The sequence below is a fragment of the Colletotrichum tamarilloi genome (assembly GCF_030869305.1).
Source record: "Colletotrichum tamarilloi strain Tom-12 chromosome Unknown Scaffold_2.1, whole genome shotgun sequence".
Taxonomy (NCBI): domain Eukaryota; kingdom Fungi; phylum Ascomycota; class Sordariomycetes; order Glomerellales; family Glomerellaceae; genus Colletotrichum; species Colletotrichum tamarilloi.
The window spans coordinates 45,571-70,069 of NW_026849385.1; the positions used below are offsets into that span (position 1 = coordinate 45,571).

General features: G+C 54.5%; 8 protein-coding genes across 8 annotated transcripts; 4 read left to right on the forward strand and 4 right to left on the reverse strand.

The window, feature by feature from the left end:
* Positions 1-458: 458 nt before the first annotated feature.
* CTAM01_00648 (plus-3 domain-containing protein) lies at positions 459-2,569 on the forward strand (the record flags this gene model as incomplete). The annotated part of the gene is made up of 4 exons (XM_060516697.1): positions 459-658; positions 842-1,581; positions 1,634-1,770; positions 1,826-2,569. The coding sequence occupies 4 exons, from the start codon at positions 459-461 to the stop codon at positions 2,567-2,569; spliced, it is 1,821 nt and encodes a 606-aa protein (XP_060388159.1).
* Positions 2,570-3,748: 1,179 nt separating this feature from the next.
* On the forward strand, positions 3,749-5,273 carry CTAM01_00649 (glycerophosphoryl diester phosphodiesterase; the record flags this gene model as incomplete). Its single annotated transcript, XM_060516698.1, has 4 exons — positions 3,749-3,800; positions 3,902-4,311; positions 4,506-4,610; positions 4,698-5,273. 4 exons carry the CDS (start codon positions 3,749-3,751, stop codon positions 5,271-5,273), a joined length of 1,143 nt encoding a protein of 380 aa, XP_060388160.1.
* A 781-nt stretch (positions 5,274-6,054) lies between these two features.
* CTAM01_00650 (fungal specific transcription factor domain-containing protein) lies at positions 6,055-8,947 on the reverse strand (the record flags this gene model as incomplete). Its single annotated transcript, XM_060516699.1, has 3 exons — positions 6,055-7,678; positions 7,733-8,330; positions 8,440-8,947. 3 exons carry the CDS (start codon positions 8,945-8,947, stop codon positions 6,055-6,057), a joined length of 2,730 nt encoding a protein of 909 aa, XP_060388161.1.
* Positions 8,948-11,088: 2,141 nt separating this feature from the next.
* On the forward strand, positions 11,089-11,325 carry CTAM01_00651 (uncharacterized protein; the record flags this gene model as incomplete). The annotated part of the gene is made up of 1 exon (XM_060516700.1): positions 11,089-11,325. One exon carries the CDS (start codon positions 11,089-11,091, stop codon positions 11,323-11,325), a length of 237 nt encoding a protein of 78 aa, XP_060388162.1.
* A 2,237-nt stretch (positions 11,326-13,562) lies between these two features.
* CTAM01_00652 (SET domain-containing protein) lies at positions 13,563-15,575 on the reverse strand (the record flags this gene model as incomplete). The annotated part of the gene is made up of 3 exons (XM_060516701.1): positions 13,563-13,676; positions 13,909-14,796; positions 15,309-15,575. The coding sequence occupies 3 exons, from the start codon at positions 15,573-15,575 to the stop codon at positions 13,563-13,565; spliced, it is 1,269 nt and encodes a 422-aa protein (XP_060388163.1).
* A 940-nt stretch (positions 15,576-16,515) lies between these two features.
* CTAM01_00653 (uncharacterized protein) lies at positions 16,516-17,838 on the reverse strand (the record flags this gene model as incomplete). Its single annotated transcript, XM_060516702.1, has 1 exon — positions 16,516-17,838. One exon carries the CDS (start codon positions 17,836-17,838, stop codon positions 16,516-16,518), a length of 1,323 nt encoding a protein of 440 aa, XP_060388164.1.
* A 2,260-nt stretch (positions 17,839-20,098) lies between these two features.
* CTAM01_00654 (uncharacterized protein) lies at positions 20,099-22,670 on the forward strand (the record flags this gene model as incomplete). Its single annotated transcript, XM_060516703.1, has 6 exons — positions 20,099-20,221; positions 20,280-20,417; positions 20,473-20,583; positions 20,635-20,781; positions 20,835-21,208; positions 21,263-22,670. The coding sequence occupies 6 exons, from the start codon at positions 20,099-20,101 to the stop codon at positions 22,668-22,670; spliced, it is 2,301 nt and encodes a 766-aa protein (XP_060388165.1).
* Positions 22,671-22,977: 307 nt separating this feature from the next.
* On the reverse strand, positions 22,978-24,157 carry CTAM01_00655 (rapamycin complex subunit LST8 target; the record flags this gene model as incomplete). The annotated part of the gene is made up of 4 exons (XM_060516704.1): positions 22,978-23,394; positions 23,456-23,951; positions 24,030-24,051; positions 24,136-24,157. The coding sequence occupies 4 exons, from the start codon at positions 24,155-24,157 to the stop codon at positions 22,978-22,980; spliced, it is 957 nt and encodes a 318-aa protein (XP_060388166.1).
* Between the last annotated feature and the right edge of the window lie 342 nt (positions 24,158-24,499).

Consider the following 24,499-nt stretch of genomic DNA (forward strand, 5'->3'; position numbering starts at 1 on the left):
AATAGAAGATGTCAATGACATCGAACGACTAGACCCTGTGGATGCTGAAGCCTTTGTGAGCGTTGATTGGCTAGCCGTAGGGCAGGTCGGATGGGCATGGGCCGACGCTCCGACTGCTCCACCCCTGTGCAGACGAATGACATAATCTGAGCCAATCAGGCACGCGTTCGCAACGACAATGGCCCAAGGCTGTGAATAGGAGCCAGACTTTCGAGTTCTTCTTCTAACAACCTTACCACACAACCGCCAGCGACCATCTCCTGACCATTCACCTCTCTACACCCAATCGACAAAGGAATTTCATCTTTCTGCGACTCAAAGTAATCGTATTTGTTTTCTTTGCATCGATAGCCAATTGCGTAAACCGATCGATCGGTCTTGAATCATTTGATTCACCCCGACGCAGCTGCTTGAAAGAGCTTCCAGCCCCTTAGTCGAATACCCGGTCGTAACTCACCATGGCCGACATTGATGATGAGCTTTTGGCTCTCGCCGGAGGCGGAGAGTCCTCTGACGAGGAAGAGGAGGAGGTGATGTCTGAGGTGGAGAGTAGGGCGCAATCCGCGTCACCACCGCCCAAGGCGGCTGCGAAAAAGTCCGCTGCGAAAAAGGTGAAGAAGCGCGCTGGAGGAGGCGACTCAGAAGAAGAAGGAGAGGCGTAAGTTTCTCCCGTTTTGTAGTACACCCAGGCGCATTCCTACCTCTACACCGGAGGAAGTCCACCAACCTTGAGCTTCACCTTCGACATCTTGAATTTCAATCTCCCAGCTCATCATCGCGCGCGCAACATTGGCTTTCCACTGCCTTGCCTGCCAATTACATCACTGACAATGCGCCTCAGCTCTTCAGCACCCGGTAGCCCCAACTCGATAGGATCCGCCGCCATGGACGAGTCCGACTCCGAGGCCGAGCCGCATAGGGCGGGCCAAGACGATGATGAGGAGGATAAGTACCCGATCGACGGCATGTTCAAAAGCCGCGCCGAAAAGGAGATGGTAATGGCCATGCGCGAAGTCGAGAGAGAATCACTGCTCGCAGAGCGACAGGCCGAAATTGAGCGCCACAGACAGAATCGCATGCTGCGACAGCTTGTCAGCAAGCAGGAGAACGAGGAGAAGAAGCAGAAGCTCAAGAAGCGCAGCGCCGACGCTGCCGACCTCGAAGACGAATCGCGCACGACAGCGCGGCCGCGCACCGACGGCAAGACGTCAGCGATAGATGAGCTACGTCGCGCGCGTGCGGAAAAGGTCGACCGCATACGTCGTCGCGAGGAGGAGCGCAAGGGGCTTAGGTCGCCGCGCGACGACTACCAGGACGACAGCGATGAGGGAGGTGATTACGAGGAGAACCAACGCCGTCGGCACCGCAAGTCACGATCGCCTGAGGACGAGATTGTCGCACGCGAGTTGCCGCCTCCAGACATTCGGGATTTCGAGCGCATTCGCGTCGGAAAGAGTCGTTTCGCGGAGCACTGCTTCCACCCAAGCTTCGAGACGACCATGATAGGATGCTACGTCCGCATCAGTATCGGTCCCGATCCCAAGACGGGCCAGGACGAGTATCGCATGGCGCGCATTCAATGTTAGTCCGCCCGCCGAGGTGTTGTTGCTGACAAGATGCTGACGTTTTACAGCCATCACGGTTGGCAAGCCATACGCCATGACAGGCCCTAGTGGAGCCTTTGTGACCGATCAGTATGTTCTGGCAGCTCATGGTAAGGCGGAACGGCCGTTCCCATTCATTTTCCTGTCAGATCGGCCATTTACCGAGGTGAGTTTCCTCTTCAGACGCTCTATACTGGAGGGCGTCCAACTGACTGGAACAGCGCGAATACAATCGATACGAAAAGGTCATTCAGTCCGAGGGCCTGACTTGGCCCAAGAAGAAGACCCTCATGGACAAGATTGACGACATCAACGCGCTCATCGCGTACCATCTCTCCACCACCGAGATTGACGAGCGCATCCAGCGCAAGGCCGCGCTCCGCAAGAAGTTCGATCCCAAGTTGCGCGAGCGCCTCGCTCAAGATATCGAGGTCGCCCGCGCCCAAGGGAACACCAGAAAAGCAGAGGACCTGCAGGAGCAGCTCGACGACCTCAAAACGAACGTATTGGCCTTCAAGACGAGCCTTAGCGAGACCTCATCTAAGCCCAGCGCAACATCCCAGCAGGACCGGTTAGCTAACATCAACCGCCAACGCCGGCTGGAGAACGCCGAGAACGTTAGGAGAGCACAGCTCAAGGAGAAGGCCGAGGCGCGTAAGCTAGAGGCGGCGCTGGAGAGGGGCGAGGACATCAAGAACGATTTGTCGCGGCGGTTGCGGACCAAGGCCAAGTTCATCCACGACGCCAACGATACGGGCAGCAAGAAGGCAAAAGACAGCAATGCAAGCACACCCGCCAACGGCACGCCCAAGATGGGCGCTCAGGAGAAGAACTTCTTGCCTAATTTGGTCAAGCTGCAGGCTGCGAACCAGGAGAAGAAGGGCATCCCGACAATTCACAAGCCGCTCATGGATGATGACATTATCGGATCCCTGGATCTCGATATTGACATTGACATTGACTAAAGAAGTCTTGTTTCGCGGCGGAAATCATTTGCATGGTTGCGAGGGAGGGACTTGGCCAGGCTGGAGACTGGTAGGTTGCTATAAAAGTTGCTATAAAGGGGCATAAGGGGGTTTTCGGGTACAGAGGCCCGACATCATATGGCACCTTTCCAGCGCAGTAGTTGTAGAGTAGAAAAAAAGCGTTTTGGCAGGGCTCTCTGCGTGAGCGAAGCAATCGACGCGATAGAGCAGACAAGAATGAAACAGGCTGCGCAAGCACTCGTCGAATTCATGGATCATCAGCCGGAATTTCACCTGCCTTCCCTCAGTAGCCTAATTTCTTCCAATGACCGTATCCTAGGCATGAGGCCCATTGATTCCTGTCTATCTACCTCAGTGAACCTGGAAGAGAACGGGCTACGCGGGACGCTACTGCAGACTCGCCCACCGCGGGGTCGGACTTAAGGTCTTGCCCCGCGCCGGTGGTCTGGTGGTGAGTGAGCTGCGGGGCAATGGATGCGCCAGCCCACAGTACCAGGTAGCGGAAGCGATCCGTCCCAAATTCCCACCTGCACCCTGCCCGCGTTAAGCTTCAAGGCAAAGTACGGCCCCGTCGGCGCGCATTGGGCTTCTGCACGTGGTGGGGCGTCGAACCGGCACGACCGCATTGGAATTGCTCCGAGGCACCCCGCTGGCCAGCTACGTATAGTGAGGCGAGGCAGCTAGCTGTACGTCTTGTCTCATAATCGTTCCTACCTTGGACATCCAATCCTCATGTTCGTCGTCGTCAACATTCCGTCCCGTCCTTTGAATCAGCCCACAACTGCGCACGGCTTTTACGGGATTAACCTAAGCCTTCGAGACCTCTGAAAGCTCCCGAGTCCGTATGCGCTAGAGTACGCGACGACTACATTACGTCCATTAGTTGATTAGTCTACAGCTCTTCTCCCCTCTCTACCACTGAGAAAGAATTTCATCGTTTCGTCGTTGAATTCACGTAGACTCATAATCCTTTGCTTCTCTCCCTCCTCCGGCGCCTGCCTTTCTGTATTACACCACTCGGTCACTTGCGCTCATAGACCACCATCTCATTAGACAAGAGTGCTTTACACTAAGCTGGGCTGTCCGTTGATAGACCCAGCCTCCCACATACCATTAGAATTCTAGATGCGACATAGAGGATATCCAGCAGCAGCGGCAATGACTCCCGAAACGAAACCCCTCCTGGGGGATGAGTCCTCCAGCTCGTCAGGTACAACCTTCTCTCTTTCTCCCCCCCCCCCCCCTCCCCCTGAATTGCACGTTTTTGCTCTAGGTGCCAATATGTAGCTAATAAGAGTCTCAACACCGCAGCACACTTTACATCCGCCCTCCCACTCACCACAGCCACCACCACAACCCGAGGCGGCGGCGGTGGCGGCGGACATCATCTCCCCCAAGCAATAGCCCACCGCGGCTTCAGAGCCCAATACCCCGAAAACACCCTCCTCGCCTTCCGCGCCGCGCTCGACGAAGCCGGGGCGCACGCACTCGAGACGGACCTGCACCTCTCGCGCGACGGCGTCGTCGTGCTCTCCCACGACGGGAACCTGAAGCGGTGTTTCGGGATCGAGGACAAGAAGATCAACGAGTGCGATTGGAGTTATCTCAAGACGCTCGAGACGGTTAGAGAGCCGAGGCAGAGGATGCCGAGGCTGGAGGATCTGCTGGGGTTGTTGGCGGAGGAAGGGAGGGAGGGGGTTTGGGTTTTGCTCGATATCAAGGTAAGGGATCACGTTCTTGGGTGCTTTTGGGGTGATGGGTTTTGTGCTTTGGGTGTTTGGTGTGGGAGGTGAAGAGAGGGGGAGTTGAAGAGGAGGGTGCGAGAAGAGAGCGCGGCGCTGGGAAGAAGAAGAAGAAGAAGAAGATGATGATGATGATGATGATGAAGATGCTGACGTGAATCGAATGCGCATAGACCGACGATCCCCCAGCAGAACTCCTCGGCCGCGTAGCCGACGTCCTGGCCTCCACGCCGGGTCCCGTGCCGTGGAACGAGAGGATAGTATTCGGATGCTGGAACGTAAGTTACCATCTCACCAGTCTCACCACACTTCCCGCAAAAGACCAAACCCCAAAGAGCACGACGGTACTAACACTTAATCCAAAGCAACCCTACATCACCCACGTCCGCACAATCTTACCCGCCTACCCAATCTCCCTCATCTCCTGGTCCCCGCTCTACGCCCGCAACTTCCTCACGCCGAAACAGCCGAACCTCTCCTTCAACATGTTCCAAAAGTCCCTCGTCGGGCCCGTCGGCAAACTGTTCATCAGAGACGTGAAGAAGAACCGTCGGCAGCTGTTCGTCTGGACGGTCAATGACGAGGAGTGGATGGAGTGGAGTATCGGCGCCGGAGCGGACGGGGTGATTACGGATGATCCAGAGTTGTTCCGGGAGGTTTGTAAGCGGTGGGAGGGGGAAGGGGAGGGGCAATCTACGTCTACATCCACGTCGACTTCGGTTCCATCGGGAGAGCGAGAGGTAGACGCAGACGAAAAGGCGAGGGCGGCTAGGCGGACGGGCCGGGTGCGCGACGGGACGTGGAAGAGGACGGCGAGGTTGTACCTCGAGGTCGCGGGGATACAGGTCCTCGTGGCGGTGTTCACGCCCATTCTGATGCTCGTTGCGCGGTTTGGGGTTGTGGGGCCCGGGCCCAAGGCCGCCAAGGCGTTGAAGCTGTGAGAATTGAGGGGGCTCTTGCAACGATGTGTTGGCGCTGGCTGGTTTGAGAAGGTCTCTAGTATGATCAATCTTGCGGGGATAGACGACACCTGTGAAAGAGGAGAGAAAATGAGCTAGGGGAAAGTACACTGACAGAGGGTGAGTGGAGGGAAACGGGGGCAGAGAGTAGAGCCCAGTCGGATGATGACTGTGATGAACATTTAGAGGACAGTAATTTACCTACATAGGAAGAGGCAGAGGGAGCTGAAATATGGCGCTAATTGCGCGATGTAGATGGAGGCTAGGTGACTAGAAATACAGAAGAGTATAAAGTTCGAATCCCGAAATACACATCCTCCTCGATCTGTGGCTTTCACCAAAACTTTGCTTCCCATGCTATACTTCTGTACAAGAACAGGCTACAGTACCCAGACATTGTGCAGTTTTGGAAGATGGTACCAAAGGTAACAAAATGTTGGACCTCCTTAGACCAGGACAGATAGTGCGCGTGAGAGCATTGAAGCAGACAGGATTTGTGCGAAGCCCGCATATATCCTTGAGCCGAGAGAAGTTATGCGTGACGCCTCGTTGTGTCTTGTCAGAAGATTCGGGTGGGGTCGAGAGAGGGTTCCTTTAAGAACAACAAGAGATAATCAATATTCATGTCCAAGAGCTTGCTAGGTTTCCCATTTCCATCTGGCCGTTCAGATATATAAACCCCTGAAAATTCTCACATACAAAAAGCCAAAGCTGTCGCTATTTAAGCCATCCAAATCACGCCGTCGACATACAACCCTCTCGCTCAAAGTCCGTAATTCCCATCAAGCCCATCCAAAAATAACCCATCATTGTTCCCGTTCCCGCTGCAAGATGCGAGCAACGCGTTCCGGTACTCCAAACTGCTGACGCTCAAATTCAAATCACTCGTCGCCAGGTCCTCGCCCGAGGACAAGCTCTCCTCGCTAACACTCAACACGCTCTGCGGCGGTGCCGGGTTCGTTCCAAAGTCACCGATATTGAAGTTGGCTAGGTCCCAGCTATCGGGGCTCCAGCTGTCCAACCCTGTCGATGATGACGCGGGCGTCTCTCCCATGTTGGGGATGGCGCCGCCACCGCCGCCGTAGATTGCGTCATAGACGTTGTTCAGACCGCCGTCCATGGAGCCGAGAAGGGCCTCCCATTCAGAGGAAGATACCCCGGACACCTTTTGTGGTTGCTGTGGCTGATGTTGTTGTTGCTGCTGCTGTTGTGCGTAAAGACTCTGGTGCGCTGCGGCGAGGATGTGCTGGTGTAGACGGGCTGTAGTTGGCGATGGAGGCGATGAACCGTTTGGTGTGCTATTCAGAGACAGATAGTCGAGGTTCTGCTTGGAGGACGTGCGGATACGGCTGGCGATTTGTGACATGGAAAGACGCTGGTCTCGCCGTGCGGGGACGTCTTGCTGCTGCTGTTGTAAATTGTCAAACGACGGCTTCGAACGGGACCGGTAGAGTTCTGGGCGGTTCTGGATGCTCGGCATGGTCATCCGGCGCATCTTCTCCTGCTGCTGGATCAAGTCACTCTCGCTAGCAGCGGCGCTCGGAAGACGACCCAAAGTCCGTTGAGGCGACTTCTTCTTGACCGCTGGCGCAGGCGGCGAAGCCCTTTGCGGTGCGGGCATGGACGCGGATGCTTCCGGAGGCTCTTGTGGCGGAGTGGGCAGGTTCTGCTCATCAAGTCGAATGAGGAGGCCTGCCACACGCTTGAGATCGAAGGATCCGGGTGCCTTGGCCTTTGTGAGAATGTGGAGGACGCTGTTGACGAGACGCTCGACGTCCTTTAGCATCTTGCTTTCGGGCTTGAGCTCGAAGCTCTGGTACATGAGGGTCATGCCGCAGAGAACGAGAGTATCCGTCTTGTTGAGGCAGAAGGAGAAGGTCATGCTGCGTTCCTCGAGCAGCTGGACGATTTGAACAACGTGCTTGCTGGACTCGCCAATGGAGATCAAAGCAGGCGCGGCCTTGCGACCGAGCGAGGAGCCAACGGCAGGGCGGTAGATGAGGATCTTGGTGTAGTAGTAGGCAAGAGCAAGCAATGGCGACCGGCTTCCGGTGACATCGGTCGAAGGCTTATCCTGCTTAAAGGTAAGCTTGAGATGCGTCGGGAGTGACTCGTTCCATTCGTCGAGCTCAGCCTCCATGGCAGACATTGACTGCAGCGACAGCTCGTGTGAAGTGGCGGCGGGGTAATTCTTCTCCATCACCTTGGCTAGGATTCGGCAACAGCGGAAGAGGGCGAGCGCGCTCGACAAGCGGGTGTATTCGCCAGGGAGCGTTGGCTGGAAGCCCTTCTCTGTGACGTACTCGTCGTCTGTGTCTGAAGGATACTCAGTGTGGATCTCATCCTCCTTGAGCAGTTTCGGCAGTCCAAGAATGGCACCAGAGAAGCTGCAGCCGTTAGTCCATGTTCCAACTTCATTCTGAGATAATAATAATACTCACCAATCCAATGTGTACAGAGTCCAGAACACCTTCTTACGAGTCTCAATAGTGAGCGCGCCGAAGGAGAAGCGTTTCTGGCTCTGATGGAGGCCGAGGCGATGAGACAAACCCACCGCAATGCCCTTGTAGTGCTGCAAGCGCTTGTAATCCGCTCTCACGATGCAGTACAAGAGAGCCAACTCAAGACATTGCAAGGTGACCATGGTGTTTTCCATAAGAACAGCCTCGACAGCTCGCTGCCATTGTTGCTCACACGCTGCGATCTGCTCGAGATCGGGCTGGTCGCTGCCTAATGCCGCGATGCCAAAGACGAGGTACAGCTGGGCGATTTTGTGATTATTCTTGACCTTTTCCGGGTCTGATACAAACTCCTCATAGATGTGGAGGAATGTCGGCTTGTGCAAGACGGGGAATAAGGGAGCCCACTCTTGGAAGTAGACGTTGACGCAGCGATCTGAGAACAAACGCGGCGGCACTTTGAGTGACTGATCAGGCGTTTTCGGCGTCAAGGGATGGCACCCCTGGATATGCAGGAACGCTTCCGGGTTGAAATCTGAGCATGACTTGCCATTTTCTTGCATCTTGCGCTTGAAAGCCTCTGTGTTCCTTGTTAGCCCAAAAGCTCGTTGGTCTATATCTACATCGCTCGGACCGCCAATCTGGGAGGCGGGATGAACGGGTACGCGCATAAGAAGGGCGGTACGAACCGATAAAGGCACGGCCGCTGGAAGGGCCCATAAAGTATGAATCCGAGTTCTCGACGCCGAGTAATAACGGCGACGCCTGCACCCGGAAAGTATCTTCCTTGGCCGGCGCCCCAGCATCCTTTCTTCCATCTGATGTCGACGCGGGTGAATGCGCCGATGTCGCGACGGAAGGGCTGCGCATGGTCGTGTGGCTGTGGTTTCCGTGCATCCTCGACAGCATGTCAATCTTTTCGTCCTTCTCATCCAGCAAGTCCTTCAACTCCCTGACTTCGGTTTCCAGCTGGCGCACGCGCTCCTCGAGAGACTCTGTGTAGCCGCGGGGGAATGCGCGACGGCTCAGCTTGTCGCTTGTGCGGCACTCGAAGCCCACGTTGGAGCATTGCGAGCATGTCGGCCTGATTCCATCGCAACGGATCTTCTTGCTCCGGCACCGGTCGCAGGCCTGTGCTATGCGGCTTTGCGAGCTGGTGCCCACCTTGATCACCTTCATGGGTAATATTCCAGGCATGGTGGCGGTGTTTCCCTCTGTTTTCTACGTTTCGATGTTCCTTCCTGGTGATTTATCCGATGATGGGCAACTCAAGGCGGATATCTGGCGTTGACTAGGTCAGCCTCGGAGGCTTCGGCGGTGACTTTTTCTGTTCTCTAGATTCGTCGTTGGTGGGCTCGGTTGATTATTTTGAACGGGCGCGCGGTTGGTTGAATACTTGTATACAGATGAATCATGAGTCCTCCTCAAAGTGATGGGCGGGTGGTTTCGTAAATCGTCGTCTTCGTTGGGGGTTGTTGCAGGTAGTTGGTATCTTTAGTGACTAAGAAAGTAGGTCCACGAGAACACCGATCTTGCCAACTGAGATGGCAAAGATGGCAGCAGAGACACGGAAAGGAGAAGAGTGGAGATTTGGTGTGTTCTACAACTCGGAAGCGGCGGGTGGGCAGTACCTATAATAGGTAGAATGAATTGTAAGGTCGAACAAGACGAAGAGCAATAGAGATGTTGGGTGGGAGGGCGGAGTCGGGGGTGTGTGTGAGGGAAAAAGGGAAAGAAGAAGTGGAAGATGGTCGTAGGGGAGAGGGAGTGAGACTGTGGGGTCTCTTAGTAGCAAAATGGACACAACGACTGGGAACGCTGGACGCAGGACACCACACCGAAAGGATTTGCTGCTAGGAACGCGGTACAAGATGAATCGTGGGGAGTTGGGGACGGTAAAGTACCTACCTTCCTGCCTTAGGTTAGGTACACTAGGCTACAAGTACAGTACCACCTACCTAGAACAAGACCCCGTGGACGATGTGCGGGGACCAGGGATGGACCAGGAGCCTAATGTAAGGTAGAAACAGCCTTCCGCTTCTTGACTGGAATGCACAGAATTGGTGAGCTCCTGCCTGCAGTCCCGTCAATTACTTACACTGAGCAGAGGTACCTTACTGCTCGGTTCTGGTGAGGTGCCGCTGTGGAGAGGAAAGTACCTGAGGAAACGGGAGGTTTTGGTGGGCCCCGGGCCGGCTCTCGCACTGGATAATCTGCCCTGCATCGCTGGCCAGTGCCTTGCTGTGTTGTGTAAGCGAGGAGCCCTTGAAGGTACAGAAATCTGGGGGAAGAGCTGCCCGGGGTCTGCCGGGCGGCCCTCGCGCCGGCGCTGGTGTTGGGAAAAGTTGGGGTGAGGTGGGAGACGATACAAATGCACGCTAACAAGAGTGAGGGGGAGCCAATCACCAACTGGCAATTGTACACCACCCAGCTCGCTAGACCGTAGACTTAAGTACGAGTACTTCGCTTCTGAGGTCTTCCAAAGTACATTTCCTGATATGGCCACTTGGTGAGGTGCTAGGTACCACCCAAGGTACCGGCCAGCACTCGATGACTGACAAGATCTAAGCTCTGGAAACAGGCGCCAGACAGAATGGAAGCCAGAAGCAGAACAGAAGCACACCACTACACTTTTGTCCGCCACGATAAACGTGTCCATCAACGCCATGCGTCGACATGATGTGTGCCGGTCTGCTGTTGTGCCCGTAGCCTGACAGCGTCGCCAAAGCACAATGCCCCGCGCAAACCCGCGCTGGCCTGTCCTGCCATTGTCCCGTATCTCTGAAAAGCAGCGTCTCTCTCTCCATCTCGCCATTCAGCCCTTCAAAAGCAGCTCAGCGGACGCAGATATGGCACCACTCGAGTCCTTAGAAGCAGCAGACCACTTCCCCAACTTCAGCTGTTCAGTCTCTAGGTAGACCATCCGGTCTCTCCAGAGGCCCCGAAAGTCAACAGGCGCCTACGGCAACCTGACGGAAGGAAAAGCTCTAGACCATTTTGGACGCAGGGCGGATCCGCCCCCCAGAGTTTCCGCTCCGTTGTCAGCCCAGTGTCATGCGCAAGCGTCTCCTGGCGAGTCGTCCATTCCATGCTTCATGCCGCTTCGCTCCAGCCAACCCGACCAACCACTCCTTTCCGCCACCACCCATCTCGCCTTTTCCCCAGATTCTACCTTTCATTCAGGGCAAGATTCGGGAACAAAGAGATACAGACAAGCTTGCGAATTTGACGTTCGGCAAAAGTAGGAACAGCCCACTGGGCTCTGGGGAAAAGGAGGGAGGCACCTGGGGTCCGAACTGGGGCGCAGGCCACAGGAAACTGGGGGAGAAATCCGGGGCATGGCCCCCGGTGCCGTTACACTGGTTCCGGGGCCCCCCATTATCGCCATATACCCATATCGGATTGGATCAACCCCAGTCGATGATCGCTTCCTCGTTACTGGTGGCCCCAATGATTCGCCGCCTGGGACGAAAGCTGCTTGGCCCACGCCTGCCACGCAAACTGGACCAATTCTTCACCTCTGCAGCGCTCTTCAAGGCCTATCGAGTCTGAGCGTGCGCGGCAGTGATACCTAGTCGTCAATACTGGGCCCGACCTTGCGGTGAGCAGCCAATAAACACAGACGAGCCGCGACTAAACTACCGGATCTTTTGCGATCGACGGGATTTTCGCTGTCTCGAGACCTGTTGGCACCTATTGGCATATCATCACTGAGAGATGACGCCTAGTCTTCATGTCACAACCTCTTGAGCTCTTACACTGACCAACAGCCGTCATCATTATCAACCCGGCCCGGAATCCAGTGTATATGTTGCGACGACAACCAGACACTGCCCTCCGAATTTGGCTCGACCAGACAGGGTCCAACAGATTCCGAGATAGTTGACTGCCCCAATGTCACTTTGAAGTCTGAACGCGCCCGAGTCCCCGACGTCTTGACTCGAGTGACGCTTCTGTGATGCAATGAAAAGACCCGCTGATATTGAAACTGGCGCCAGCTAGTCGGTAATCATGAGTCCGCCAAAAACGGATCCCCCCATCCAAACATGTCACACCGTCGACGCCGTTGGCGTTGGGGATGGAAGGAAACCACGCTATCTTTGCGGAACCGCAATTGCAAAACTTTATCCCCTGCCCGCATTCCGCGCCGTTCTCGGGCGGGCCCACTTCACTTCAGTCCGGGCTTCGGGTCAACGGTACCTGTAACTTGTAAGCTGAACACTGTCCTTCGAGGAGTCGAGGCTCAAGGAAGCACAACGTAGCAACAGTCTCGAATGCTCGCGTGCTCAGTGCCCGGCATCGCAAATATATGAGTCTGCCTGTTCCGAGTATTTGTCGTGCTGCCCGTCGTTGATTGGGCTACTCTCAGCATCTCCAAACAACATTCGACCCTGTTCGGAAAGCGGACTTGTCTCGTCAACTCCAGACAATCCCATCCCAGATGATATGGGTATTTGTGTAGAAAGCCAAAAAGACATCATTTAACGGATAACGGGATCGGATGAATAAACGCATCCTGTCACGTCCGCAAGGCAGGCCAAAACATGAGACAGGCGAAGTTGAGCAAACCACGCCACTTTGTTACTTCGTCCTGACTCTCCTTTCTCGAAGAATTCCTGTTTGAGCGTCCCCTGTGGCATTCACCCAGTCAAAGATCGAATTGCAGAAGAGTGGTGCTCCTTCTCTATCCCTCATTCCGCAATCCCTTCCCCACACTACACTGTTGGTAATCGCACGTTGGAACGCTGACACCGCGCGCTGATGATGCACGTATCCCTTATCGGAGACATTCGTTGAGTTGCAGATGCCGCGAACAACAGGAACATCAAACTCGTAGGGGTCGTTGTGTTGTGTTGGGAAATTCTACCCCATAAAGTGTACCATGGACGACCCGATTGCCGCCCTTCATCGTGATATTTCGTTCATGCAAAAGACCCAGGGCGAAACCCAATCGGCGCAAGCTGCATCCCCGCTGACAAGTCACCCAGATTCGATTCAATGACAAGGTCCAGGGTCTCTCCCACACGCGCCTACTGCTCGGCGTGGCATCCCCCGTCGCTCGCTCCTTGTCCAAATACGTGCACCTGCTGTGTTTCTTCCTGCCCTCGTCTTCAAGAGGTTGAGGAGGCGCAGAATGTCACGTCGCGGACGAAATTGAGCAACATTCGCACCCTACTGTAGAGGTCCGTTCCGGACATGGCCCACCTACGTCGATCTCCATTGCACCTAGGTGAGGCCATGAACTCGTCGTCCGCCCGCCAAGTCTGAGCCTCGACGAGCCTCACGCTGCTCGGTGTGATGAGGAGTCTTCGGGGCGTTCCGCGCATGCCAGCGAAGAAACCGGATCACTTCGGCCTTGTTCTCGAAATGCAGATGGCGTCTGTTTGTGGCACGATGGCTATCAAGTATTGTTGTCAAACTCCATGAGATGGCATCGCCCCCATTATCAGATATGCATCGTGCAGGCAAACGCGGGGCATCCGGATGTTTGGTGCTGCACTCAACTGCCATTGTACAAGCTCCTGTTCTGCCCCGTGTGAAGGGAAGAGGTGGTGTTTTGATGGGTTTCCGTAGTTTTCGTAGGACAAGACGTCAAAGTAGTAAAGCACTCTAGTTGCGAACAAGCTCAAACTTCATGAATAAGGTCGTCTGCATTGCTCCATGGTCTGGTCTCTGCTGCAGCCGCTCATCGCCATGCTTCGCAACGGCGTACTATGCCCCAGATGGGCACCGCCGCGACTGAGTCTACGCTCGAGGTTGTGACTGCCGAATGGATCGACCCGGCCACCTGGCTTCGCCTGTCACTCCCTCCCTAACTGAAGTCTTCATCTTCATTGGATAACTCGTCTTGAACTAGGTCATTTTGGGCATCTTCCATCAACCCGAGATAAGCCACCACGTTCTCGTCTGCGAGGAGTTGTGTTTTCTGCAAGGTTAGGGCACATCGCCCACCCTTGTTAGCCTGGGCGCCACACGCGGGGGAAGTCTGTAGTTGAGACGGGTCTCCGGGGTAATCGAATTGTAGGAGAAAAATAGAAGGATTACAGGACTTTGAGAAGCAGAAAGACTGTGGAGTGAAGTGGGCAGAGAATCGTAAGATTTGTCTGCAGCCCTGGCACTGACAGGAGACCGGCGATGATGAGTAGCAAACCACTTACCTGGTCTTCTAGAGCCTTCGCGGCAGCTTCTAGCAAGCTCGTCTCTTGCTCCCTCAGCGTTGCAGCTGCACTGATGCATGTCCCGCAGACGAGACCACCTTCATTCAGGGACTCGTCCAGGTCCTCCAGAGATACACCGGTGGCCAGTCGCTCAAGCTGGCTGGCCACCAGATCCTCCAAAACGGAAACAACCCGAAGACGAAAGATTTGAGCCAGGGGGTGTTGATCGATGTGTTGCTCGAAAGCCGTTGTCGTCGCGGTCACATCCTCTTCTTGCCAGAATAGTTTTAGCTCCCGTGAACCTCCGGTGTCCTGCAAGACGCGAAATGACAGGCCGTCCTCCTCGTTGAGGCACATGAAGTAGGCAAAGGGGCTCTTCCAGCTGAGTGAGCCATTCGTCCGGACAAACTCCACAGTCGGTGCTCCGTCAAAGACGTGCAGCTTCGCCTTGCCCAGCGGGTCGTCTTCCATGGGTATCAAGGGCAGAGTGATCCGGTCGGCGGCTGACGCGGGGTCAATGAACCCATAGCTGAAGAGCATCTCTGCCCCGGATTTCGCGCCCCCGTAGGATATCGTCATCTCGTCCCCAGACGAGACCCTGCAGCCGGGTCGCAGAAGGAGTACCACCTCGTCCTTACCATTCTCCTCGTAGTAGGCATTGGCCTTGGATGAGTGATTTGCCAAGTCTAGCACCGGGACCATGGCCTCCCCTGATTTGGGGAGCTCCAGACATCGGGACCGAAACCACGCATCGACCCGAACCCAGTCAATGAGCGACACCTTGTCGCTTTCCCAAAACAGCTCGTTCCAAAATGGTATAGTCGCAGAAATCTCTCGGAGCTCGTCAAACTCGTCTGTCAACGCAACAATCTTGGCGGCCGTGGCCGACTACTTCTTGTTAGAACGTTATCCATAAGCCATAGCTGAAGCCTTCGGGATATCGCTTCTATCTCACTCAGCCGCAATACTTGGCTGGCGAAGAAGTAGACCTTCATATGAGAACGATTCCACGAAATTTGGGGTGCAATATTGATGTCGTTAAATACGGGGGTTGGACCAAACCTGCGTAACTAACGACAGCCGGTATTTGCTTTTCAGGGAAGGCCGTAGGCAGTGGAGAAGGGAGGCTGGAGAAGTGCTTGCCTCAAGTGATGTTCCATTCAACATCTCGCGTTCCTGCTCAGTCCAGAGGGTGGTAACAGGAACTTGCGGCGGCAGGTACTTGACGTATTCTGTCCATGGCGTCGAGACTCCGCCCTTCAAAGACGTTTTGGGCCTATTAGAAAGTACCTTCTGTGTGAGAAGAAAGAGGCAAACGTCATGGCGAGTGGACTAAATTAAGAAGATGGGTAATCCTTTAGCTTTCCAAGGTCCGCATCAGGCTCGGGCGAACACTCTACCTTGTGACCGGCAGCCTCGAGCAGCTGCCGAAAGTTCTTATCGACCTTTGCATAGTTCTCAACAGCTTCGGCGGATAACACCAGCTCGCCTGGAATCCTGAGTAAGGTTGGGATGTCAAAGGTCTCTTCCTCTCGACTGAGCTCCTTGTTTGAAAGTAGACCCAACCCGCAGCCGGGGATTTCGCGGGCCTCGACGTCGACGAGGTCTACGTCATTGAACATGGCCCAGGTGGAGAGGGTCTCCAGGGGAAGCTGCGTAGACGCCATGACGAGGCTGTCGGCTTGCTCTCAATGGGATTGAAGATATACTTGCGAACGGGCGGGATGTCGGTCGTTGCACTGCAGTCTCGTGGTTTGTCAGGCAAGTAGCGAGCAAATGTGGAAAGATTCAAGCGCGAGTCCCGGAGCAAAACGGTTGCTCAAAGCGCAGGGTGGATCGCAATGGCATGTACTGCTACCGAGCAGCGAATACAAGTGCTTGAGGGTTGATACTGCAAGAAGCCGATGTCTCTCACCAGGAAACAATTCAGTTTTTCTTTTGTAATGTCAGAAAATCATGTTTTGAAACGGCAAGATATCTTTTTGGGCCAAGATTTCAATAGAGGCGCCGCATTGGTAGTTAGAAGCCCAAAAAAGCCTAAAAGACTGGGCCCCATCGCGAAGGCGGGCACGCACTCTACCTACTCGTCTCATGTTCAAGTACCTTAAGGTAAGAACCATCTTCTCGCAGCTCTGCTTGAACTTTCCGATGCAAAAGAAACATGGGCTTTCGACTCAAATACCACAACAATGAAAGACGACGGAGGTCACTGGATGGACATTGGAACTCGGAGGGTGTCAAAGTCCTGTTTTCGTAGGTGGCCTATGTACTGATACTCAGGTAATTGGCCGGAGCATGATTAACAACTGCTAATCATCATGGCGGAACGACCAGACAATCCCGCTCTAAGGTAAGTTCGCAACGTCCTAGGAAGCATGTTTCCCCTATACCATTCCTGACAACTCCGAAATTATGCGTGCAGACCTAGCCGGGTTACGGCGAGATCAAGGTATCATCGATATGAAATAGGATAAGGAAACGAAAAGCAGACCAAACTCCATGCTGAGCATTCCCGGTCCCGTTGTCGCTGTTCACATGGCTCGTTAAGATGAGTAGTAACACAGACTTGCAGCCATCAATCGGCTGCACTGGTCATCGTGCTTCAGGTTACCGACCATTTGAGGCGAGATGCTCCTTGAAGAGCTCAGCGGCACGACGAGCATCCCTCCGCTGACTCTCTTCATGTATCTTGCGCATCCAGGCCGCTCCCCGCACCCACTCCTCGTTCCTGCGGACATAGATTGGCAACTCCTCTTCAGGGACATCGCCGAAGTCCATGTGTCTATGGTGGGACCACGGCCGTGGCTCGCCCCTCGCGGAGGCCAAATTGTCTTCCTCTTCCTGGCGCTCTTCTGCCAAGCGCTGCTGTCGCATACGCTTGGCTGCTTTGCCGAAGTTCGCCTTGCGGCCACCTCGGGCTTTGATTTCCTCCATCTTCGACTTGTACCACTGGTCGCTGCGATTATGTGGCCAGTGGATGCGAGGGTCAAGCTTCATATGAAAGCGGCCGTCATCTGCACCAGGTGTCGAGGCTCCTTTCGAGGTCTCTACTGTCGCAGCCAGAGTATACACCCCCAGAGGAGGTCTCGTGGCGCCGGGCTGGCTATATATCATGGCGTCGAACTTGGTGAATTCAAAGTCGGCGCAAAGCTGGAGTCGACGCTCTTCACAGGTCAGTCTCTTCGTTTTGCGGGAAGAACTGGACTTCGGATCCTGTTGATAGCGATTCTGTGGGCCGGCCCTCCCTAGTGTCGAGCCTTGTCGAAGTGTGCCATTCGGCAAAAGGACGTGATTATGACTCTGCCAGTTGGCAAGTTTTGGCTGCCGTATTCTCCCATCTTTCTCCCGTCTACCATCTTCGTCCTCGTCAGAGGAAGAGCTGAGCACAATAGGCCTAAACACGGCACCCAGGCGACTGGTATCCTCATTTCTCGAAGAACGTGAACGTGACGCCTCGAGATTGGCGCCAGGAAGTCCCAAAGAAGATGTGGACTGTGAAGCATTCAAAGTTGCTGGTGCTCCAAGGTAAGTGGACGAATGGGGATGCCCAATGACTACCTTTGCCTGCTCTGGAGCCCTATCATCGATCTCGTCATCATCGTCATCAAGATCTTCATCAGAAGAGCTGAATGACGACGATGACTCGGATGTTGTGTCAGTACTGTCAAGCCTTCTACGCTTGCCGGCCGAAGACGTGAATCTGCTTGTTGAAGCTGATCGTGATGCCGATGGCGCCGATTTCACATGCATTGGCGGCAGACTCTTAGTACTGACGTGAGGCAGCGCATCGAAGCTTCTGTTCCCAGATAGCGTAGATGCCGAAGGTGCAATGGAAGTCCTTCCTCCAAGTTGACTTCTGTTGCTTTCGGCATCCAGCCGAGTGCTCGAATCGCGAGCGGCATGCGACGCATTCTTAGTACCTGGCATCATCGCGGACTCTTGAGATGCTCGAGAGCTTTGACCTGGTCGATATCCCCCTGAAAAAGCCCGTGCCGAGTTGTATCCCCATGTCTTCTTTCCCCTTGGTTGCACCTGTTCGACGGTTGCAGACGTCTGCGATATGCGCTGGTTTGTATCGGTACTGCTAGATAATCGCTTCGTCTGGTCTTGTGATGGCGAGTGCACTTGATTAAGAAGTGGCCGAAAAGGATTGAACGTGCCAGGAGGGAGAGTTTCATGGTTAATTGGTGAGACAGACTCAGGAGTGTGAGTTTGCGCAGAAGTAGTGTGGAACCTTGGATGAGTCTCTTCTTCCATGCGCTTCTTAGGAGGAGCTTTTGCCCCAGCTGTCTTTCTAGCTGTCATTGCCAGTTTTCCCATGAGATCGGCCGGCAGATTCGTCCTTCTGACTGTGGCATGGGCGCCCTGAAAAGCGTGTGCTGGTTCGTCTCGAAAATCCCTGCCACCTGAATGGGACTGGCTGCTTCTCGACTGGTCGTCATGACCAACTCGCCCTACGTTCTGCGATGGGTTCTGCACCACTGAGGGCCTTGGGGGCGCGCGTCCAGATGAGCCGGCAGCAAGATGCGCAGCACTGCCTCGAGCAATCCTCCTTTCTGCTTGATGGCGTAGGCAAAGAGTCCCATTGAGAGCACTGGAATCGCATCCATCTTCGGCACACCGTTTTGTAGACTGCTGACGAAGGGACTCCATCTCCTAGCGGCCTGGTTCTTCATGAAGATATCTCGATTCTATCAACTTGCTGAGATGGGTTTCCACGGACACAGGGTCGGGGTTAGTAGATCTCGAAAGCCTTGTTGCCTAGCCAGACCTGCTCTAAAGGGCGAAAGGCCGTTGCCCAAGTGCTGAAGTCAACGAAGATACGTCGTTAAGATTGGATGTTTGAGTCTCTCGGAAAACCGTTGGCAAAAGTCGAGCTGAGTAGTGCGCCCTAATTCAAATTCGGAACAACGTGTCGAGCAAGAAGTACACAGCGAGGATGGGTTCCTTTCTCTTCATGGTCTGGGACTTGGAGATTAGGTGGCCAGAGGTGCACGACAGGAGGGTTCTACTGAAGTAAGGTTAGCTTAAAGTTCAACCTGACGTTAGACGGGACCTGGAAGGTCCTTCAAAACAAGTTGGAGCCAAATGATGACAGTTGTAGAAATAAAGTGTGCGCTCAGGTCTTTTCAGTCATTTTGGTCGTCATATTGGGGACCGCAGCGGGTTCGTAGTCTCATCTTGAACCATTTTACTTGTCTTCCTGAGCCTTTGGTCCTACTCCGTTTGGGTAACTCGTAGCAGAACTCCAAAATGAGGTCATGTTCATTTCGCTTCTCAATCCTATATTGGTATACTGCATTGTTTAAGCAGCTCCGTCTGTCGCGTATGCTTTTCGCTCGGCGAAAGCCTTGCGAGGATGAGGACGTGGCTCATTCGTCAAGAACGGCCATTGAACGGTAACAAGATGAGACAACAAACCCAGAAGAATCCTTTTCGATCGGACCTTTTACCAGTAGTCATCACTGCGCGTAAGAAATGTGTGTTGGGGGTCGGGGAAGGACATCAAGGCCTTGGAGAAGCAAAATCGCACTTACCCGTTGGAGAATCGCCTGCTCCCTCAGAGTCGCGCCTTCGGCCGCCAGCACACGACACTTTGGCATGGGTTAGGAAGATAAAGAGCTTTGGGACCGGGTTGAAATCGATTGAAAATGATTGAGTCTTGTTGTGAACGCAGAGTTGTGATCAAGTTTCTCTTCGTAGCTGCGCGAATGCTCAGGGCAAACCAAGCTTTTGTCGAGTCGCAAGGCTGGTCGGGTTGCTGAGGCTCTCGCCTCGCGTTGCGTTCAGTGGAGGTTGATGAAGGTCGCTTGCTTGAATTCACTGGAGGGCCTCTGGGTAATCCTTGCCTAGCTTCGTTAACAGACGGAACGACCTTGACGGGGCACCATCGATTTGCATCCGGGCCCACCCAAAACATCGGCGAACGGATCATTTGTCACCCGTATCACCCCTCCATCCAAAATAGCCTAGCGCGGGGATCTTCAGGCATGAGCTGCTGCCCGTGGTCCCCTGTTCCAGTGTCAACGGTCCACTATCTTGTCGCCAAGTTGCCCGAAGCTCCCTGCCTACCTCAGCACTCGCAGCGCGTGCGTTGCCCCTTCCGCCAAATATACAATTTTGAGACCAGCAGTCGCCGATTGACCAGATCCTGGCTTCCTGAATACTCTCTCGGATTTGGTAGAGCAAGATGAATTTCCTCAAGTCAGCAGTGGCCTCTGCCATTGCACAGGGGCCACCATTCCCTTATAGCTTTGGCGACAAGGTAGACATCGACGAGTCCATATGGACATTGAACAATGGCACCAAGCGAGTATGTCTAGCTACCCGACGACGCAATCGACAGCCCAACATCTAACGCCCCTTGACAGGAAGACGGTTCCAACTGCAGTATTTTCTCCTTTGATATTGCCGCCAACAAGTCCCGACTACCCCTGGCGAAGAACGCACTGCGAAAGCTGAGGACCTTACGACACCCAGGTGTCATCAAGGTGTTGGATACCGTGGAGGTAAGGGCGGCCCTTGACTACCTTACACGGAGCTTTGTCTCACAAGACTATGCAGACCGATACATATATCTACATTGCGACCGAGCGAGTGGTGCCTCTACGATGGCATGTGAAGAGAAAGAGCCTCACGCCAGAAACGATAAAATGGGGATTGAGCAGCGTTGCGGTATGTTGGGTTGATAATATAGTTGAGCGGGAAGACTAATTTTTCCCAAAGCGCACCATCAAATTTATCAATGATGAGGCTTCATCAATACACGGCAACCTAAGGGTTGGCTCTGTGTACACATCTGAGAGTGGGGAGTGGAAGATGAGCGGGTTTGAGGTTCTGAGCAATGTGAAAGACGACGAAGCAGTGATATACGTAGGTATTCCTCCTTGATCTTGGGCAACACATTTACTGACATCGAGGCTTAGACATACGGCAGCTTGGTCCCAGATTCAGGGCGATATGCGCCACCTGAGCTTGCTCGTGGTGGCTGGGATGCCATCAAGAAGAGCCCGCATTCCGCAGTGGACTCATTTGGTTTCGGATGTATGATATTTGAAGTCTTCAACGGCGACTTCATGGGCTCTGATCAAGCCGGGCAGACGAAGAGCATTCCTCCGACCATGCAACAAAGTTACAAGCGTCTCGTCAACCCAAACCCTAAGGCGCGTGTTAGCGTTGGCCATTTCCTAGAACAAGGACAACGGAGTGGATCTTTCTTTGACAGCCCCTTAATCAAACTGACAGAAGGAATCGAGAATCTGGGTGTGAAGACTGAGAGTGAGAGAGAGGCATTCCTCGAGTAGGTCCTTTGATGTCGAGTCAAGTATGTTAAGCATGTAACTGACCCATACAGTGATCTCGATCAACTGACGGACGATTTCCCCGAAGACTTCTTCAAGATGAAGATTCTCCCGGAGCTCATCAAGTCAGTTGAGTTTGGCGGCGGCGGCCCGAAGGCCTTCAGTGTCGTAATGAAAATTGCAGCCAAGCTTTCAAACGAGGATTTTGACTCAAAGATCACACCCGTCGTAATCCGGCTATTCGCCAACCCCGATCGAGCGATCCGCGTCTGCCTTCTCGATAGCCTGCCATTGATGATCGATCGGTTAACACAAAAAGTGGTCAACGACAAGATCTTCCCACAGCTCGTCACTGGCTTCACAGACGTGGCGCCAGTTGTCCGAGAACAGACTTTGAAGTCGGTTTTAGTCATCATTGGGAAGTTGTCTGATCGTACCATCAATGGAGAGCTGCTCAAGTACCTCGCCAAGGCCGCCAACGATGAACAGCCGGGCATTCGAACAAACACCACAATTTGTCTGGGAAAGATTGCCAAAAACCTTGGAACATCTTCGAGAGCCAAGGTGCTCATCGCTGCCTTCACCAGGTCCCTGCGTGATCCATTTGTGCATGCCCGAAATGCCTCGCTAATGGCCCTCGGCGTCACAGGAGATTGCTTCTCCGACGAGGATGTGGCTTTGAGGATAATGCCCGCGGTCTGCCCCTTGCTGATTGACAAGGAGAAGGTGATCCGTGACCAGGCGAGCAAGACGATGGACGTTTACCTGAAGCAGGTCAGGAAGGCCGCCTCCAACATGCCAGAAACCGCTCTGCCTCCTCAGGCCGCAGAAGGCGCTGGCGGACCTCGCATGAGCACTCCCCAACCCAACGAGGCCTCGGCAGCATCCTGGGCCGGGTGGGCCATCTCCTCTTTCACCAACAAGATTTCGACTGCGAACGGTGAGATGCAAACCTCCAACGGCTCAGGCGCTGCGTCTCCCAAGCCGACTCCATCGCCAGGCCCCGACGCGAAAAGGCCGACCACCTCGTCAGCTTCGGCTCTGCATCGTCAGGCGGTCAAGTCCCCCCCGCCAATGTCGCGAACACCGTCGTCGGTCGTGGCAGACGCCTTCAACCCGGAACCTGCGGACGACGGCGGAGACGCTTGGGGCGATCTTGGAGACGATGACGGTTGGGGAGAGCCAACCACCAACAGCAGCTCGTCGGCTAAGAAGGCAACTACGGCCAGCGCAACTCCATTTGACGACGGTGCAGAGCCAGATTTCGCCGGCTGGCTGGCGGCGCAATCCCAGAAGAAGACCGGAGGAAGCAAGCCGCTGCCAAAGGGCCTCTCGAAGTCAACAACAGCAGCGAAGAAGCCTCTGGTGTCGAAGCCGGCTGCTAAGCCTGCGGTAGCGAAGAAGATCGACATGAAGCCAAAGGACGACGATGACGATGAAGGCTGGGGAGATGGATGGTAGGTGATAATCGCAGCAAGACAAGACAAAGTTTGCAGCATTTACGGCGTTAAGGGGTGCGGGATACCACGATGTTGCAAGTAATGTTCATGTAGCAGTAAAGCCTGCCAATTGAGAATCTGTAATGCAGACGGCCGCAGCCTCATCTGTGAATGCGATACAAAGGACTGTCCCGGACGCCCCGCCAACCCAATCCCCAAAAGTCATAATGAAGAAAAGTTACAAGCCATGATTGAAGGAAAAGCCTTTTGTAGACCAATGAACCAACCAACGCAGACGTGTCCTCCCTAGTAAAACCCTCCCCAAATCGTTATCTAGCAGACTCGGAGTAGTCGTTGAGGGCGACACAGACGGCGCCTCTGTGGTGACCATTGTACTGGCGAATGATCTGCTGGCTGTGAAGCTCCCACAGCCGGGCATAGTGGTCGGAACAGGCCGTCACCAAATAGGCAGAATCGGCGCTGAACGCGCAGTCCCAGACCCAGCGCTGGTGGCCCGTGAGGGTGGCCTCGAGCGGGAACGGCTTAGGCTCCTGGTCGGGGGCAGGCTCCAGGTCCTTGACCTCCCAGATGCGGGCGGTGTGGTCGGCGCTGCAAGTTGCGAGCTTCTTGACGTCGGGCGAGAGGAGAATGCGCGTGATGTACTCCTTGTGCGCATTGAAGTGAGTTACTGGAAGGAGCTGGGTTCGGTCGTAGGCCTGCAGCAGCTGCCACACGAATACGTTGCCCTAGTTAGTCGTTAGTTCTGGTGTCGCATTCTATGTCTGTAGGCAACCGTGAGAAGCTTACACCATTATTCGCAGCGCAAAGCAGAGAGCCGTCGCTGGCGACCGTGACGCTTGAGACCGAAACGTCCTCCTCGGGAATCAGCTGGTGGGAGCAGTTGTTCTCGGCAAGGTCCCAGACACGGACGCTGCCCTGGCGATCACAACTGATGATTTCGCCCTGGTTAGGATGGATCACGACGTCGTTGGCGGGACAGCCGTGGTTGTAGGAGCGCTGGACCTGGCCACTGCGTGTCTCCCAAATCTTGACGGTGCCATCCTCGGAGCTGGTCACCATCCACTTGCCCTCGCAGTGGAAAGCGACGCCGGTGATGTTGCCAGTATGGCCCTCGAAGGTAAGCAGTGGGTTCGGGTTCGTGGACTTGATATCGTAGAGTTTGACCGTGTGGTGGCCTGCGGCGGCGAGGAAGCGCTTGTCGGGAGAGATGCAGAGGCGATTGACCTGGGAGTCTGGGTGCTGGATCGTACGGGAACAAATGCCCGAGAGGGCCTCCCAGAACCTGTATTCGGAGAATGATTGTCAGTCAAAGATTTCCAATTATTCGGCGGTCGGGATTGAGCCTTGAATAGTTTCGTACCTGATTGTGTGGTCGTAACCCGCTTGGACAAGGTTAGTGACCGATTCCAATGCTTTGTCGACCGAGAGAAAGAGGTAAAGGTTCCTCAAGGCTCAAGAGAACTCACCTGTGCAAAGAATCACAGACATGGTGACTGTGATGAAGCCTTCGGCCTCAGTTATCGCATGTTATGATGTATGTGTGTATGGAAGATGTTGGTCGAATATTGAGGAAGGCGCATCCAAAAATCGGGAGTTGTATTTGCGCGCGCAGGATCACCAGTAGGAGGATGCAGCCCCTCCACGATGTAGTCGGCTGGGTTGGACTCTCGACTGGAGCTTCGGCTCACATTCCTAACAATGCGGCCCCACTACAGGTCCGGGGACACCTGGGGCCTCACCGAGGTGTGGCTGGTGTCGGGATTACTTCGGAATTTGGCACACAGACTACCACTCACCACCACGTAGGAGAAGGCGCGCCTTTGAATAAAT